The sequence below is a fragment of the Eucyclogobius newberryi genome, unplaced genomic scaffold, assembly GCF_026437365.1.
Source record: "Eucyclogobius newberryi isolate DKJ021-1_F unplaced genomic scaffold, fEucNew1.0.hap1 SCAF_16, whole genome shotgun sequence".
Lineage (NCBI taxonomy): Eukaryota > Metazoa > Chordata > Actinopteri > Gobiiformes > Gobiidae > Eucyclogobius > Eucyclogobius newberryi.
The window spans coordinates 4,906,699-4,925,043 of record NW_027315790.1 but is presented as its reverse complement, the minus strand read 5'-3'; the positions used below and the strand labels follow the sequence as shown (position 1 = coordinate 4,925,043).

Sequence of the window (18,345 nt, the reverse complement as noted above, 5' to 3'; positions counted from 1 at the left end):
ATCCCACACGCTCCTGCTCATCTCACACGCTCCTGCTCATCTCACACGCTCCTGCTCATCTCACACGCTCCTCACACGCTCCTGCTCATCCCACACGCTCCTCACACGCTCCTGCTCATCCCACACGCTCCTGCTCATCTCACACGCTCCTGCTCATCCCACACGCTCCTGCTCATCCCACACGCTCCTGCTCATCTCACACGCTCCTGCTCATCCCACACGCTCCTGCTCATCCCACACGCTCCTGCTCATCTCACACGCTCCTGCTCATCTCACACGCTCCTCACACGCTCCTGCTCATCTCACACGCTCCTGCTCATCCCACACGCTCCTCACACGCTCCTGCTCATCCCACACGCTCCTCACACGCTCCTGCTCATCCCACACGCTCCTCACACGCTCCTGCTCATCCCACACGCTCCTGCTCATCCCACACGCTCCTGCTCATCTCACACGCTCCTGCTCATCCCACACGCTCCTCACACGCTCCTGCTCATCCCACACGCTCCTGCTCATCCCACACGCTCCTGCTCATCCCACACGCTCCTCACACGCTCCTGCTCATCCCACACGCTCCTCACACGCTCCTGCTCATCCCACACGCTCCTGCTCATCCCACACGCTCCTGCTCATCTCACACGCTCCTGCTCATCCCACACGCTCCTCACACGCTCCTGCTCATCCCACACGCTCCTGCTCATCCCACACGCTCCTGCTCATCTCACACGCTCCTGCTCATCCCACACGCTCCTGCTCATCCCACACGCTCCTCACACGCTCCTGCTCATCTCACACGCACAGAAGAGATGAACAGGCAAAACGAATAAGCAAAAAAAGCAGTTATTATTTTCCTTTTCTCTCCGTGTGCTCATGACACTGCACTTCACCTGCTTCACTGACTTATCTGAAGCGTCCGCTGAAAACCATCAAATATTGAGCCAGATTATTGTTGTTAAATCAAACCTTCTCTCTCTGCACCGAGTTAAAGCTCTGCAGTTCTGTTTCTCCTTCAGCATCTGTTGAAATGTCAGCGTCCTCCTCTCTCCTCCTCTCTTCTCCTCTCTCCTCCTCTCTCCTCTCTCCTCCGCTCTCCTCCTCTCTCCTCCTCCCTCCTCCTCTCTCCTCCGCTCTCCTCTCTCCTCCTCTCGCCTCCTCTCTCCTCCTCTCTCCTCCGCTCTCCTCTCTCCTCCTCTCGCCTCCTCTCTCCTCCTCTCTCCTCCGCTCTCCTCTCTCCTCCTCTCGCCTCCTCTCTCCTCCTCTCTCCTCCGCTCTCCTCCTCTCTCCTCCGCTCTCCTCCTCTCTCCTCCGCTCTCCTCCTCTCTCCTCTCTCCTCCTCTCTTCTCCTCTCTCCTCCTCTCTCCTCTCTCCTCCTCTCTCCTCCTCTCTCCTCCTCTCTCCTCTCTCCTCCTCTCTCCTCCTCTCTCCTCTCTCCTCCTCTCTTCTCCTCTCTCCTCCTCTCTCCTCTCTCCTCCTCTCTTCTCCTCTCTCCTCCTCTCTCCTCTCTCCTCCTCTCTCCTCCTCTCTCCTCCTCTCTCCTCTCTCCTCCTCTCTCCTCCTCTCTCCTCCTCTCTCCTCTCTCCTCCTCTCTCCTCCTCTCTCCTCCTCTCTCCTCTCTCCTCCTCTCTCCTCCTCTCTCCTCCTCTCTCCTCTCTCCTCCTCTCTCCTCCTCTCTCCTCTCTCCTCCTCTCTTCTCCTCTCTCCTCCTCTCTCCTCTCTCCTCCTCTCTCCTCCTCTCTCCTCCTCTCTCCTCTCTCCTCCTCTCTTCTCCTCTCTCCTCCTCTCTCCTCTCTTCTCCTCTCTCCTCCTCTCTCCTCTCTCCTCCTCTCTTCTCCTCTCTCCTCCTCTCTCCTCTCTCCTCCTCTCTCCTCCTCTCTCCTCCTCTCTCCTCTCTCCTCCTCTCTCCTCCTCTCTCCTCCTCTCTCCTCTCTCCTCCTCTCTTCTCCTCTCTCCTCCTCTCTCCTCTCCTCTCCTCCTCTCTCCTCTCTCCTCTCTCCTCCTCTCTCCTCTCTCCTCCTCTCTCCTCCTCCCTCCTCCGCTCGCTCTCGAGGGATTGTGTGAGAGCGCCGGGTCAATAACACACTCAGGAGAAATCTAAATGAAAGATCCATTTTTCACAGCCCCGCTCCAGCCCTGAGCATGGGAACCTGCGCAGACGAGAGGCGCTAACTGGGTCAGCCTCACTGTGAGCACATGGCCAACGTTTAATTATCAGGACGCTTCCATAAGCAAAAATAAGACTGGTGGGAGGATATGTGGGTAAAAATACGTGTCAAAATATATGTGATGCGACAATTTTAGAGCAATACTTTTTAATGTAGAAAAACAGCTGATTGCATTGACTTAAAGGTGCTGTATCTGATTTTAACGTCTAGGTTGGTTTTCGTCTGTTAAACATACAGCATTTCTCACTTTTCTAATTTATTCCTAGCATTTAATTAATCACCAGTATGAGTTTATAAGTATAAGACGAGAGCAAAGTTTTGGTTTTCAGTTTTAGCAACAGCTAGCATGCTAACAGCGCAACAGCCTGACTGCACTTTGTTTTTATGAATAATACTTTAGTAAAAAATTATTTATCTGGGCCAACTCTTTGACTCTTCTACGCAAAGGAAAATGTATGGAAAATGTATGAATGCGCATCGTTGCTTCCTTGAGTTTAATTATTTCATTCTGATTCTGAACATTCGTTTCACATCTTTTCAGTCAGATCTGTGGAGAGGCGAGTCTGATCACAGTCTGGTTCGAGGTATTTTTGAACAATCTTCTGTACATTTAAACTGTCATCCATACAGGACATATTTTAGTGTCATGTTGCTATGATTAACTACGCTGCTTTTTGTATCTGAAACATGGTTCACTCCCGGCTGTTGCCAGCAGAGGGTGTCAGACCTCTATTTTAGGCTTTCTCTGTCAAACTGAAAGGTTCGTCGGGTCCGAATGTGTGCATAAAAGTTACATAATTAGTCACATATTTTTATGCTATTTGTCCAGCATAATTTTAGATGAAAGAAATGTTCATTACACCTGCATTCATGCTAATTTTGTCATGAATAAATGACACAAAACACTTCTAAATCTAGTCACGTTTTCAAATGAAGCTCACGTTTTAGTCACGTGCGGTCGAGTGATCATCCCAAACTGGATTTTTATTGTTTGTGACTCTCCCATTGAAAATGCATCGACGCTAACTCATAGAATTGTACCCGCTTTACAAACACTGGAAAAGTCTCCCAGTGTTACAGAATGAAATAAAAGTGTGGAGGACTTGAGACGTGAGACCCACATTGTCTGGAAGCATATTTTTGTTTACCATACACTGCATTATTAACAATTCCCTCTCGCTGTACTAGTTTTATATTCATAGCAATAAATCATTTCTGGGTCAAGTGTAAAAATGTGCAAAATGAGGTCTGAAACTTGAGAGTGCAACACTTAAGAGACATTTTAAACAGTCAGGTGTAGTTCAAAAGCTCCCGAACAGACTTCTCATTAGTATAGAATAGACAGTCAAATATCAGGAAACTGCAACTACAACTGACTTTATTTATTAGTAGCAAATTAGGCTGCTCCTCCTGCTTGAGATGGACGTGAATTATTCAGTAATGCTACTTTCTAACTTTAACCGTCCCAGTTTTGCCATCAATATTTGAATTGTTCTACTTGACAGTTTAGCATTCTCAATCCATATTTCATCATTTCAAATTCAGGTTAGATATTAGAAAATGTCTCAAAGAGCCTAAGGGGAAAAAACAAAGAAAAAACCCGGTTATGATCAGGTGTCTTAAGTTGTGTGAGTCCGTGTAAACACCATATCCTGATTGCGATGGCCCGGTTATGACAGTATCCTGGTTATGACAGTATCCCGGTTATGACAGTATCCTGGTTATGACAGTATCCTGGTTATGACAGTATCCTGGTTATGACAGTATCCTGGTTATGACAGTATCCTGGTTATGACAGTATCCCGGTTATGACAGTATCCTGGTTATGACAGTATCCTGGTTATGACAGTATCCTGGTTATGACAGTATCCTGGTTATGACAGTATCCTGGTTATGACAGTATCCAGGTTATGACAGTATCCTGGTTATGACAGTATCCTGGTTATGACAGTATCCTGGTTATGACAGTATCCCGGTTATGACAGTATCCCGGTTATGACAGTATCCCGGTTATGACAGTATCCCGGTTATGACAGTATCCCGGTTATGACAGTATCCCGGTTATGACAGTATCCCGGTTATGACAGTATCCCGGTTATGACAGTATCCCGGTTATGACAGTATCCCGGTTATGACAGTATCCTGGTTATGACAGTATCCTGGTTATGACAGTATCCTGGTTATAACAGTATCCCGGTTATGACAGTATCCCGGTTATGACAGTATCCCGGTTATGACAGTATCCCGGTTATGACAGTATCCCGGTTATGACAGTATCCCGGTTATGACAGTATCCCGGTTATGACAGTATCCCGGTTATGACAGTATCCCGGTTATGACAGTATCCCGGTTATGACAGTATCCTGGTTATGACAGTATCCTGGTTATGACAGTATCCTGGTTATGACAGTATCCTGGTTATGACAGTATCCTGGTTATGACAGTATCCCGGTTATGACAGTATCCCGGTTATGACAGTATCCCGGTTATGACAGTATCCCGGTTATGACAGTATCCCGGTTATGACAGTATCCCGGTTATGACAGTATCCCGGTTATGACAGTATCCCGGTTATGACAGTATCCTGGTTATGACAGTATCCAGGTTATGACAGTATCCTGGTTATGACAGTATCCCGGTTATGACAGTATCCCGGTTATGACAGTATCCCGGTTATGACAGTATCCTGGTTATGACAGTATCCTGGCTATGACAGTATCCCTGTTATGACAGTATCCTGGTTATGACAGTATCCAGGTTATGACAGTATCCTGGTTATGACAGTTCCTGGTTATGACAGTATCCTGGTTATGACAGTATCCTGGTTATGACAGTATCCTGGTTATGACAGTATCCTGGTTATGACAGTATCCTGGTTATGACAGTATCCAGGTTATGACAGTATCCTGGTTATGACAGTATCCTGGTTATGACAGTATCCCTGTTATGACAGTATCCTGGTTATGACAGTATCCTGGTTATGACAGTATCCAGGTTATGACAGTATCCAGGTTATGACAGTATCCTGGTTATGACAGTATCCTGGTTATGACAGTATCCCTGTTATGACAGTATCCTGGTTATGACAGTATCCTGGTTATGACAGTATCCAGGTTATGACAGTATCCTGGTTATGACAGTATCCTGGTTATGACAGTATCCTGGTTATGACAGTATCCTGGTTATGACAGTATCCCTGTTACGACAGTATCCTGGTTATGACAGTATCCCGGTTATGACAGTATCCCGGTTATGACAGTATCCCGGTTATGACAGTATCCCGGTTATGACAGTATCCCGGTTATGACAGTATCCCGGTTATGACAGTATCCCGGTTATGACAGTATCCCGGTTATGACAGTATCCCGGTTATGACAGTATCCTGGTTATGACAGTATCCTGGTTATGACAGTATCCCGGTTATGACAGTATCCTGGTTATGACAGTATCCTGGTTATGACAGTATCCAGGTTATGACAGTATCCTGGTTATGACAGTATCCTGGTTATGACAGTATCCTGGTTATGACAGTATCCTGGTTATGACAGTATCCTGGTTATGACAGTATCCTGGTTATGACAGTATCCTGGTTATGACAGTATCCTGGTAATGACAGTATCCTGGTTATGACAGTATCCTGGTTATGACAGTATCCTGGTTATGACAGTATCCTGGTTATGACAGTATCCTGGTTATGACAGTATCCTGGTTATGACAGTATCCCTGTTATGACAGTATCCCGGTTATGACAGTATCCTGGTTATGACAGTATCCTGGTTATGACAGTATCCTGGTTATGACAGTATCCCGGTTATGACAGTATCCCGGTTATGACAGTATCCCGGTTATGACAGTATCCCGGTTATGACAGTATCCTGGTTATGACAGTATCCCGGTTATGACAGTATCCCGGTTATGACAGTATCCTGGTTATGACAGTATCCTGGTTATGACAGTATCCTGGTTATGACAGTATCCTGGTTATGACAGTATCCTGGTTATGACAGTATCCCGGTTATGACAGTATCCCGGTTATGACAGTATCCCGGTTATGACAGTATCCCGGTTATGACAGTATCCTGGTTATGACAGTATCCCGGTTATGACAGTATCCCGGTTATGACAGTATCCTGGTTATGACAGTATCCTGGTTATGACAGTATCCCGGTTATGACAGTATCCCGGTTATGACAGTATCCCGGTTATGACAGTATCCCGGTTATGACAGTATCCTGGTTATGACAGTATCCTGGTTATGACAGTATCCTGGTTATGACAGTATCCCGGTTATGACAGTATCCTGGTTATGACAGTATCCTGGTTATGACAGTATCCTGGTTATGACAGTATCCTGGTTATGACAGTATCCTGGTTATGACAGTATCCCGGTTATGACAGTATCCCGGTTATGACAGTATCCCGGTTATGACAGTATCCCGGTTATGACAGTATCCCGGTTATGACAGTATCCCGGTTATGACAGTATCCTGGTTATGACAGTATCCTGGTTATGACAGTATCCTGGTTATGACAGTATCCTGGTTATGACAGTATCCTGGTTATGACAGTATCCTGGTTATGACAGTATCCTGGTTATGACAGTATCCCGGTTATGACAGTATCCTGGTTATGACAGTATCCTGGTTACGAGGAATCCTGATCTCTCACACTGCTGCTGTACTGAGCATGTGCAAACTCAACACACGCATTGGGCAGGAGCAGATCATTTCTCAAAAAGGACTCAAACTTCAGCTTTATATTTGTATTATTTTTATCAACATACATAATCTAAGTTGTCTATGGTACAATACAGCATTTTTAACAGCAAACGGACTTCTGTGTCGGTCTGTGTTGCTCTCAGACTGAACTGACGCTGTGGGACTCTATTTTTCCACTGTTAAAACGTCTTTTCCTGAAGCTGAGACTGTGCTCTACAGCCTTGTCCCTGCGAGCTAATACCACAGTCCAAAAAGCCCATAAGTTAGCTAACATGTTTAGCTCCTTGCCCTATCTGTGCCTATATATCCAGAATACTGTCATAACTGGGACAGTGCTGAGGGCTGAGGTCGGAGAGGCAGCTCCCAACTTTAGAGTTTAAAGATTTTTACTAAGAGTTATGGCAACAGAGCATTGATTTGAGTGATTCTGGTGAAGGTGTACGGACTTTAAAAACACAGAGGCGCAGAGCGTACCACAGAATCCCAGCCTATTCAAAGAGGGTTCCGGTACCTGGGCAGGGGACCGTGCAGCCCTCCTCCAGCGTGACGTTGGCGTCTCCGTCCACGGCGAAGTCCACGTCCCCGCACAGCTCTTCGTCCACCGGGCTGAGCTCCTGCTGCCCAGAGCCGTCTGACACAAAGCACGACACGTTTCTGAAGCGCAGGCCCTCTCCGCACACTGCCCCCTGCAGGAAACACACAATAAGATCATTATAAGATCTTACAATAACATCTTTACCCACATGACTTTACTACAGAATAATAAGAAGTTAGTTTGTCATCGCTCTGCTTAGACCGTTCCCCTCAGATGATTCTATTGAAGGAGACACCACCCAGCCAACTTACGGGTCAGATCTGTGGAGAGGAGACCCTGCTCACAGTAACGGCGGGTGTACACCTATTGTGGGCGGGTCGGTGTCAGACTAACCGCACCCGCCTTGTATTAAGTGCACACCCAGAGTAAAAAATACACACAAAAAACTTCATTTGATTTTGATTGAGTAAATGCAGGATTCATACATGCCGTATAATCAATGCTGTAATAATGTATGTATATTTATAATTGAAATCACAATCTGAGGTTCCTATGTGGGCGCCTGGTGTGGGACTGACCTCGGCCTTGCACGGGGACCAGGCGCTGTACCTCCAGCTGTAGCAGGGCTTGACAGGACAGGGCTTCCACTGCTCCATCTGAGCGGGACAAGGCCGGCCGTCCCCCTGAGGGACCTGGACCACCGTGCGCCTCCTCCACAGTTTACCTGCAAAAACCGCAACGAGTCGAGCGTTATTACAGGGTTAATTAGACACGACAGTCGAATGTAACGTGCCCTCGTGGTTCAGCGCCGTTGTCTGCCCAAAATCTGTATTTGAAATGCCTCAAACTGCTTTTTTTTATTGATTCTCTTGCAATGTTCTGTAGTTTAGCATTATTTGTGTTGGCAATTCGGCTGCAGCTAATAATAATTTTAGTAGTCGACTGGTCTTTTTATGGTTAGTCGACTTACTTTTTTCTAGAGTAAGATAACAATGATCAACATACAACTGATTTTTTTTTTAAATATTCAACTAGTCACAGTTGTAGCCCTATTTAGCAATAAAAATAACTGTAAGGGAATAAATGTCAAATGGATTTAATGAATTGGTTTAATGCCATAATAGTAGAAAAAGCTTCAGTTGTAGTCATCTGGACTCAATTAGAAAAAATAGACGTTTCGACTCTCATCCAAGAGTCATTGTCAATAAAAGAATTTAGATCGAGAACTCCGATATTAATACTGTTCTGTGGTAAGACCCGCCCATTGGGAGGAGCCTTCCTGAAGTAGAAAGAGTTGTTTGTTTCAACAGAAACTCCCCCTTGTATCTACCGAGCTAGCCTATTCAGAATCTTAATGGGCTATTAGAAACCTCTTTGTCTTTGTGAGACCCTGGCTCAACCACCCTGAGTACTTGATTAGCATCTGAATGTCCTGGTCCTGGTCCTCTACCTTTCCAGGGGTTCAGAATCCCATTATAAATAACAGGAAGATGAAACCTTAGCCCTCCATTTATGTTTAAAGAAGGTCTTTCTTTTTTAACAAAAATAGCTTCCTTGACTCCTCTTTCAAACCATCTTTTCTCCTGCTTAAAACCTTCACCTCACCGTCTTCAAACGAGTGATTAGAGGCTTCAAGATGGAGATGCACGGCGCTCTGAGGTCCTGAACTTGTATTTCTTCTGTGCTGATAAAGCCTCTTGTGTAGAGGCTGTTTTGTCTCACCTATGTAACGTTCTTTACAGCTTTCTTCACTGCATTGGATCGAATAAACTACATTGCTCTGTTTTTGAGTCGGCAACTTGTCCTTTGGGTGAACCAGTTTTTGTCTTAAAGTGTTTCCTGGTTTAAAATAAACAGGGACTTCGTGTTGTCTAAAAATTCTCTGCAGTTTTTCCGACAGGCCAGACACATAAGGGATAGAAACACCCTTCCTTCTCTGTTCAGTTTCCCTTTTGTCCTGCTTCTTGGTTCTCTTCACTCTGTTGAGAGCCCAAGCGGGGTAACCACAGGCTGAGAGGGCATTACGGACATGTTTTTCCTCTTTCTTCTTGCCCTCTGAGCTGGTGAGAACACCTTGAGCTCTGTGTTGTAAGGTTCTGATCACACCCAGCTTGTGCTGTAGTGGGTGGTTGGAACCAAAGAGCAGATACTGGTCCGTGTGTGTAGGTTTCCTATATACTTCTATTTGGAGTTTCCCGTCCTCTCCTCTGATCGTGGAACAATCAAGAAAGGCCAAGCGATTCTCCTTAGCGTCTTCTCTTGTAAACCTAATATGTGGGTCCACAGCATTGATGTGATCAGAGAAGGTTTCCAGCTCTTGTTTCTTGATTGTTACAAAAGTATCATCGACATAGCGGAGCCACAGTTTTGGGGCTATGCCTGAGAATGAGGACAGTGCCTTCTTCTCAAAGTGCTCCATGTACAGGTTGGCCACTATGGGAGAGACGGGCGAGCCCATGGCACAGCCATGAATCTGTCTGTAAAATTGTCCCCGGAATTGAAAGTAAGTGGTGTTCAGACAGATGTCCAACAGTTTACATATGTGTTCAGGTGTCAGTTTGGTCCTTTCCTGTAGGGTGGTGTCTTCCTGCAGTCTGATCCTCACTGCTGCTACTGCATCAGTGGTCGGGATGCAGGTGAACAGGGACACCACATCATATGAAACCATGAGGTCATCTGGGTCCAGTTGGAGATGTTTCACTTTATCCACAAAGTTGTGCGTGTTTTCCACATGATGTTCAGAATTCCCCACAAGCGGAGCCAATATAGTTGTTAAATGCTTGGCCACATTGTAGGTGATGGAATCTGTGCTGCACACTATGGGTCTGAGTGGAACCTCCTTTTTGTGTATTTTTGGAAGCCCATAAATGCAAGGCATGGCTTCACCAGGATACAGTCTGTACCAGGACCAGGACCAGGACACTTAGATGCTAATCAGGTACTCAGGGTGGTTGAGCCAGGGTCTCACAAAGACAAAGAGGATTCTAACAGCCCATTAAGATTCTGAATAGGCTAGCTCGGTAGATACAAGGGGGGAGTTTCTGTTGAAACCAACAACTCTTTCTACTTCAGGAAGGCTCCTCCCAATGGGCGGGTCTTACCACAGAACAGTATTAATATCGGAGTTCTCGATCTAAATTCTGTTATTGACAATGACTCTTGGATGAGAGTCGAAACGTCTATTTTTTCTAATTGAGTCCAGATGACTACAACTGAAGCTTTTTCTACTATGGAACACGCCTGGACGAATGAGGGATTACACCGACTTAATGCCATAATGTGTAATATTTCAGACAGGGACAGCATGACCAGCTTCACCAGAGAAGTTACACAGTTAGAGCTGGGTTGAAATAATCGATTTTCCGATTTTTAATCGATTCGTATATTAATGACCAATTATCGATTCGTACGTCCAAAATTATTTTCTACATTTCCCTCAGTGAACTTCAATCTACCTTCAAGAAAGATAATTCAGGACTCCTGGATGATCTTTCTTGAAGGTAGATTGACCCTTGACCTTTTCATCAGTCTTCCATCAGTAACTACTAATACTTGTAAGATTTGCTGTTTAATATTGATATAATACTAGTATTAATATGTTGCTTCTCTACACAGTCATGAAGTGAAGGAAATGCTTCAAATACATTTTTAATTTTTAATAACATTAACCACCGGATCGAATCGAAATCAGATCGAAATCGGAGCGAATCGGAAAAAAACGATTTTGAAACGTAAAAATCTGAATCGGATCGATTCTTGAAATTTGAATCGAAACCCAGCTCTTTACACAGTGCACCTTTAAGAAGAAATAAAGTAGAAACACAGACAATTTGCAGTGTAAATGGGTAAACAAGTGTACAAAGGATTATAAATGATTAATTTAATGGTTCGGTCTTGGTCTGATCCCAGTTTGGTCCGGCAGTAGACTTAGATCCTGTTATAGTCCAGATTTAGTCCAGATTTAGTCCCAAAGCAGCAATTCAGGTAGTAAATATGCCTCTTCTATACTATAACTTAATTTAATGCTTTAAAACACAAATAAAAATCCATTTAATGACTGTAAAATGTATATTTCAAGCAGCAGAAGAAACATATCTTCAGGGTTGCTTGTAATAAATCTCAGAACACGTCTGTCAAGGTCCTTCACAAATCAATGGGGCTCGTATTAGAAACAACGCTGGTCATTTACAAAGATCATGTTCAACAATAGCAGGATAGAATAACATTAAAAGCCCAACATGGAAACAAGTCATAATATTACCCGATGTCAGATGATACATACAATACAGATCTATATTTGTACAGAAGACTCCAGTATCAGGAATGTTCTTGAACATAATACCAAGGTTATGATTCACTGTAAACCGTATTATAAAAATATACACATGATCTTCATTCCAAAATAGTGTCAATAGTGTCAAGTGTCATTGTAAAACCTTAACAGAGTGACTTAGACCTAAACACTGCTACATTTTAAATAGAAAAAGAAAACCATTGGTGAAATTTGTATTTTCAAAAATTGTAAATCTCCAGCATAATTGTTTAATACAGTATTTTGTCTTTTGTAATATGGATATTAACCATTTCCACAATATTGTATGTTTGCAATATATTGTACAATTAAGATAATCCTTTATTTCCCCATGTGTGGACAATAAAGGATTATCTTAATTCTAATATAGACCATAAAAGACAGTGATCTAAGCTGATTTGGTAATTTAAGACTCTTTTCTGTCTTTCAAGGAACCTAATATTAAACAAATACTAATTTATAATACAGAATATCTATTTCACATTTTGTTCATTGTAAAATACATTATTGTTCTAAGCCGTTTGGTAATAGAAGTTGACCCATTGCTCTTTATAATGGCATCGAATCGTCCAAGTAGTGGATTAAGGTTTATGTGTTTTGATTTTTGACTTTTTTGAACCCAACAAGTATGACTTAAGGTCTTCATTTTTCAAATAATATCAACTGAATACAGTGTTTCTGAGCACTTGAGCCTCAGTTGGACGATACAGATCAATCAGATACAACTTGAGGTAAACTAACGATGAGGAAACACTGTTGGAACCAGGTTAAAAGCTCATTAAAGTGGATTTTACAACAGGAAATATTCATTCACATTCATTTACTCGGGCCAATTTATCAAACACACGCAAGTCTTTGGCTGGTGGGAGGAAACTCTAACCCCTCTGCCACCGTGCACCCCACAGGACATATAAACTAAAACACTCTACTTGTGTTAATATAATTGCTTCTTGTTCTATGATAAAGTGTGTTCTACGATGCGGGAGGAGCTGCTCTTTAACAGATTCTCAGCAAAACCGCCCCGAGGGAGGCACATGGGAAAAATGTCAATTAGCTGAGTCTCTACAAAACCGCCTGTGCTTTCAGACAACAAAGAAACCTGGCACAAACACTTTAGGCATTATTAAACATATTTACATACTCTACTTTGGATTAGATTTGGACTAGCGTTTTGGCTGTGTGGAATGTATATGTATTTGGGCTCATTTGCGTCTTATTGTGAAATCGGTACAAGCAGAAACACCTAAATTGTGTTAAATTCAGTTGAGAGAAAAGCACAGATATCGTTCTTGTCCATAAATGCAATCTTCCACAAAAGCACAGACCACAATGCTGTGCTGTGATTGGTCCTGTCCTGCAGCACTGGGGGTCGGGGCCTAACCACAATCAAACGTAATAACGGGAGCCTGGGATATTCATTCAAAGCAATCAAATTCATGATGCGTACTACTACTTACTATGTACTTCCGCATGTATTCGCACAGCACTTTTGCCCAGGGCTAAAACTGGACCCATTGGAGTCTTATAAACTGTAAAAAAAAAAAAAGTCCCACTGAGAATTAAACTAGCTTCCAATATTAATTCAATACAGTCAAAACAATTTGCATATTACTAATCGATTACAAAATATGACAAACAATGTTAAATATATGCAGTAATGATATAACGTTCCACAGCACGGCACGCTGCAGAGTCCCTTGGTGTTATCTCCTCACGTCTTCTCCAGCTGCCAGTTCATCTTGCAGCTAACCGGGCATGGAGCACCCCGGGGCCCCCAAGGATCTTTCATGCTATGGACCAATTGGTACAAAGCACACAGCGCGCATGCAACCTCTGGGGGCCCCTTACTGCCAATGTAATGCAGCCAACTGCATGTGTGCAAACAACTGAATGAAATACATGTACATAGTAGATGTGGTCTCCTCATTAGCTCGTTCTTATAGTGTTATTGTGGGCGTGTCGTGGGCATGACAATGGTGGAGTGTTAGAATAAAACATAGGTCACAGCGAGTTGCAAAGACTAAATAATTAAGTCTGCACACTAAGTCTTAGAAGTCCTTTATTTTGCATTATCTTAGCCTTCATGGTCCATGTAGCATAAAATATTGTTTGAACTGCAGTGGTTCTCAAAGTGGGGTCGGGATGCACTACAGGGGGGCCCCAAAAGGCGTCTCCACAACAAGCACATTCAATAATGAAATAAATCTTAATAATATATAATAATAATAATAATAATAATAATAATAATAATATTTCTTAAAATGTACAATTTCCAGTCATTTTAAAGCATACAGTCTTTTGTATGTTTTATGTGCAAATCTTAGAGGAAAGCAGTGTATATTCTTGTGGTACTGTATCTTGAAAAGGGGTTTGTAGTTCAGGGGAGAATGCTTGGTGAACAGTGTGGAAATGCAGAGAGCGTCACGGTCCAACCATGAGTGAAGCAGTTGACTGTAATTAACAGCTCGCTAGCATTGCTGCTGGTTAACTGGGTAATGGAAGCTATTTTGAGTACTATATGAACAAAATGAGTCTGGTGAAGGTGTATGGACGTTAAAAACACAGAGGAGCACTTCTGGAATGCCACCAGATCTCGTTAGGAGGTACGGACGAGTGTTTTGAGCTCTCAGGACAAACGAGAGCACTTTAGCATTGGTGATTGTTAGTCCAATGTGAGAATGACAAATAATAAAGGAGCTCAGAATAGATGGTGATTCAGAGTTAAATAAGAGGGCTTATGAAAGGACACGTCATTAGGGATGAGTAATATCGTACACTTTATGGAAGCTGCCCAACTGCCCATTTCAACAGAAAGAAAGAAGAATTATAATTGTCTCATAATGATTATTTTATTCATTTTTTTTTACTGTTTTGTAAATGGAAATAGTTTACACTGTATTTCTTTGGTAATTTATTCATAGCACCGAAATAAACAGTGTTGATCCGTAGGTGTGAGCTGAGAGAGTTGTAAGCAGTTAGCGAGCAGATGTGTTATTATCTTCGAATTTAGACTTCACACACGTCACAATAAAGCTCAGCGGTGGGCGGGAACTTTGGTTATAGAGGAAAATTCTGATTTTTTTCCCCCCAAAACATAACATTAAATTGATATTGAGAGTTTTAAAAAGTTTGATTTGGAATAATTGGCTTTAGTTGCACCATATCTCATATTTCAAGTATAAACAACAAAGTTACAAATGCATTTTGCTGTGATTTTAAAGTTTTAAATAACTATTCATCAAATATATTACATGATTTAAAAACAGAAAACAAAAGTTAGGTGTGTTAAAGTATTATTAAAACCAGCACACAGCATAGAACCTTAGCAGAGCCACTCTACTACAGCCCCCATTCATACAGGGAAACTCCTGTCATGCTTCGCCTATGTCCCTGCAGGCGTTCAGACCCAGGGAGAGGGGTGGCACAGGGGCATGCTGGGAAATGTATATCTGTGCCAGCTGTTATTTGGTATGCTTGGCACCGCTACACACAATACCACCATTATCTATTCCTACAGGTGTCTTCTAGCCACATTCAATACACTTGAAATCCCATCTATAGCTTATTCCTGGCTCAGGAACTAAGGTTAAGTCCTCACGGGGAGAAAAATGCTCAAACAAGCTTGTGGTCTACCTGCCTATCTGAAGGAGCATATCTACCTAGCCTGGGGACAGATTAGGTTTATCACAATAGCTAAAGCCTTTCTTGGTTTACTATCTTTACTTTGCTCTTGGCTAGCGTCGGTTCTCAAGGACTACTGGATAGCTTAGCCCTCCCCAGGCGCCGTAGCGTGCACTGGTAATGGCCCGTCCAATCAATGAGCTGATCCTGTGGTATTACTCTGTACTCCGGCTGGTTTTAAAGGCTGCGATGTCATCGTTTCTCACGCAGTAAAAAGACCAACGAAGAAAAAACCTTTCACATGTCCATTATTGGCGTTGCTGGCAGGATATGTTAAGCGCACAGACCGCAGAGAGATGAGCACCGCTGACCTGTATTCCCTGGTTTCAAAGTCATGTGCAGAGTGAAGGAGAAGTGGAGGAGCAACATGCTGAGAGGAAATCAATATTTGTACCAAGTGGATATGGGACGGCAAACATGATTGTGTAACAGGAGCAGGTGTTTGAAACGAAATGTAACACACTCTTCTATTGACTTCTTTATAGTGAATATCGATTTTTCAGACATTTTTACTTCAAAATAACATAAACCTCAAAAGACTACATGCTTTTTTTGTGGCAATTTTTATGCCAGATGCCATTTCTCAAGTAACTACCTATATTACTGGAACTTGAGTAGGAAATGTGAGTTAAATGTCTCCCCAAGCACACAATAAAATATGCCATAGTAAAGTCTGAACTTGTTTGGACATTGATACTGGGCAAAACCTCTGATTATGCAAATGTTTCAAGTATCAGTGAGCATCAAATCACAGATCCGATACCACACTGTTTGTCCTGAATGATGCAGCAGCCGGTGTTCATTGCTGGCAGCTAATGCTATGGCTAATGCCCAGAGCAGCTTAAAATGTAGAGGCTCGGCAGACGCTAAAAACAAAACAAAACTCATATTGACAGAAAAGACAGCTTGTTGATGCCTTTATTTTGCTTTTGGAATGGAAGCTGAACTTTAGCCAGATTAACTGCAGAGACTGCCTGACATTGGGGCTAAATGATTGTGTATTAGTTCTTCAGCATCTGCAGTGGACTAGTATCGATCCAGTATCCAGAGAATAAGTATTGAATGGAATTTTATTTGATCATTTATTGGAACAACACTAGTTAGAACCAGCCACACTTGTCAACCCATTCAAACAGTATAAATGCATTACCTCTTCCCTTTGTGGTACTTCACACTGTCTCCTTGTGCCTCCTCGGACCTTCTCATCTTTATCACATCACTGACACCTCTACTTACCAACGTTTACCCATGCAAAACAATACTATCTCCATGGAGACAAACGTGTGGCGTAACCCTCCACCAGAAAAGTAGCATAGAGCACTAATATATTATTGCTTTGACACCATTTTGATTTGTTTTTATGTCGCTCCAAACATGGTCGGTGGCTGTGGCAGCGCTGTGAACATGTTTCTGTGCAAGGTTTCCCAGCTTGTACACGGCTTTCAGAGAGAACGAACAACAGAGGCTTGGAAGGCTGTCATCCCGCTCAGCAGTGCCCACAGCCGGCCTTCAAAAACGGGCTCCGCGGCAGAGTAACGTCCAGCCGGGTAAAACGCAACCGCATTTTCAGACGCCAGGAAATGATTTGGCGCGAGGATTAAAGTAAGTAAGTAAGTAAGTAAGTAAGTAAGTAAGTAAGTAAGTAAATTTTATTTCTATAGCACCTTTCACAGACAGAGGTCACAAAATGCTTCACAAAACACAGAATAAAACAATAAAAACACAAAAAACTTACAGTGAACAATACATATACAACAATATACAGTAAAATCAGTCCGTAAAACAAGTGCATTTAAAAGGCTTGACTAAATAAAAAGGTTTTAAGCTGACCCTTAAAAGCAGTAACTGAGTCCAGTGACCATAGGGAGAACGGAAGATCGTTCCAGAGTCTGGGGGCAACAGCCTGGAAGGATCTGTCTCCTCTGGTCCCAAAACGGGTGTGAGGAACCAACAACAGTTTCTGGTCCAAGGACCTTAGTGAGCGAGAGGGAGCGTATGGTTTAATCAGATCGCTGATCTACGATGGGACCTGACCATTTAAAGCTCTAAAAGTTAAAACAAGGATTTTAAACTGTATCCGGTAGGAGACCGGCTCCAGTGAAGGGCTTTGAGGGTGAAATGTGGGCCCTTCTATTTGTGCGAGTTAAGATCCTCGCTGCAGAGTTCTGGACCAGCTGCAGACGAGAGAGTTCCTTCTTGTTAAGACAGGAAAACAAACTGTTACAGTAGTCTAAACGTGAAGACACAAATGCATGAATTATAACTTCCAGGTCATTTTGAGACACCATTTTCCTGAGCTTAGAGATTTTCCTCAACTGAAAGAAACAGTTCCTTGTCAACAGCTTGGAGTGGTGCTCTAAAGACATGTCTTTGTCAAAGACAACACCCAAGTTTCTAAGACTTGGTTTAGCAGTCTGACCTAAAACACCCAAGTACTGGTTTATCCCTGGAATGGCATCATCAGGGGCAATAATCAGAGTTTCTGTTTTGTCAGCATTTAGCTGCAAGGAGTTTTGACTCAGCCATTGTTTTATTTGCACTAAACAACTGACCAAGGAGTTCAGCTTCTGGATCTCAGAAGGTTTAAAAGAGCAATAGAGCTGAATATCGTCATGAACAGGTGATAGGACACATCACTAAACTCTTTAATGATCATTCCCAGGGGAATTATATAAAGCAGAAATAAGACGGGACCCAAGACGGAGCCCTGAGGAACTCCACACAACAGATCAGCTGAATCAGACATTATTTGGTTTGCAGCAACACTAAAGCTCCGACCGGATAAATATGAGGAAAACCAATGAAGAACTGACCCCGATAGTCCAATCAGGTCCCTCAGTCTGTTTAACAGGATGTGATGGTCGACAGTGTCAAAGGTCAACCTTGCAGACAAATCCAACAGAACTAGAACAGTGCATTTCCCAGAATCAGCAGACA

At 43.2% G+C, this 18,345-nt stretch overlaps 1 protein-coding gene across 1 annotated transcript in view; it reads right to left on the bottom strand.

The window, feature by feature from the left end:
* The window catches only part of thsd7aa (thrombospondin, type I, domain containing 7Aa), a 229,931-nt gene that overhangs the window by 31,810 nt on the left and 179,776 nt on the right, over positions 1 to 18,345 (bottom strand). The window contains exons 19-20 of the mRNA XM_072448417.1: positions 7,994 to 8,139; positions 7,392 to 7,566 (exon numbers count right to left, since the gene is read on the bottom strand). Coding sequence (XP_072304518.1) covers positions 7,392 to 7,566; positions 7,994 to 8,139 — 321 coding nt within the window. The remainder of the gene's footprint in view (positions 1 to 7,391; positions 7,567 to 7,993; positions 8,140 to 18,345) is intronic.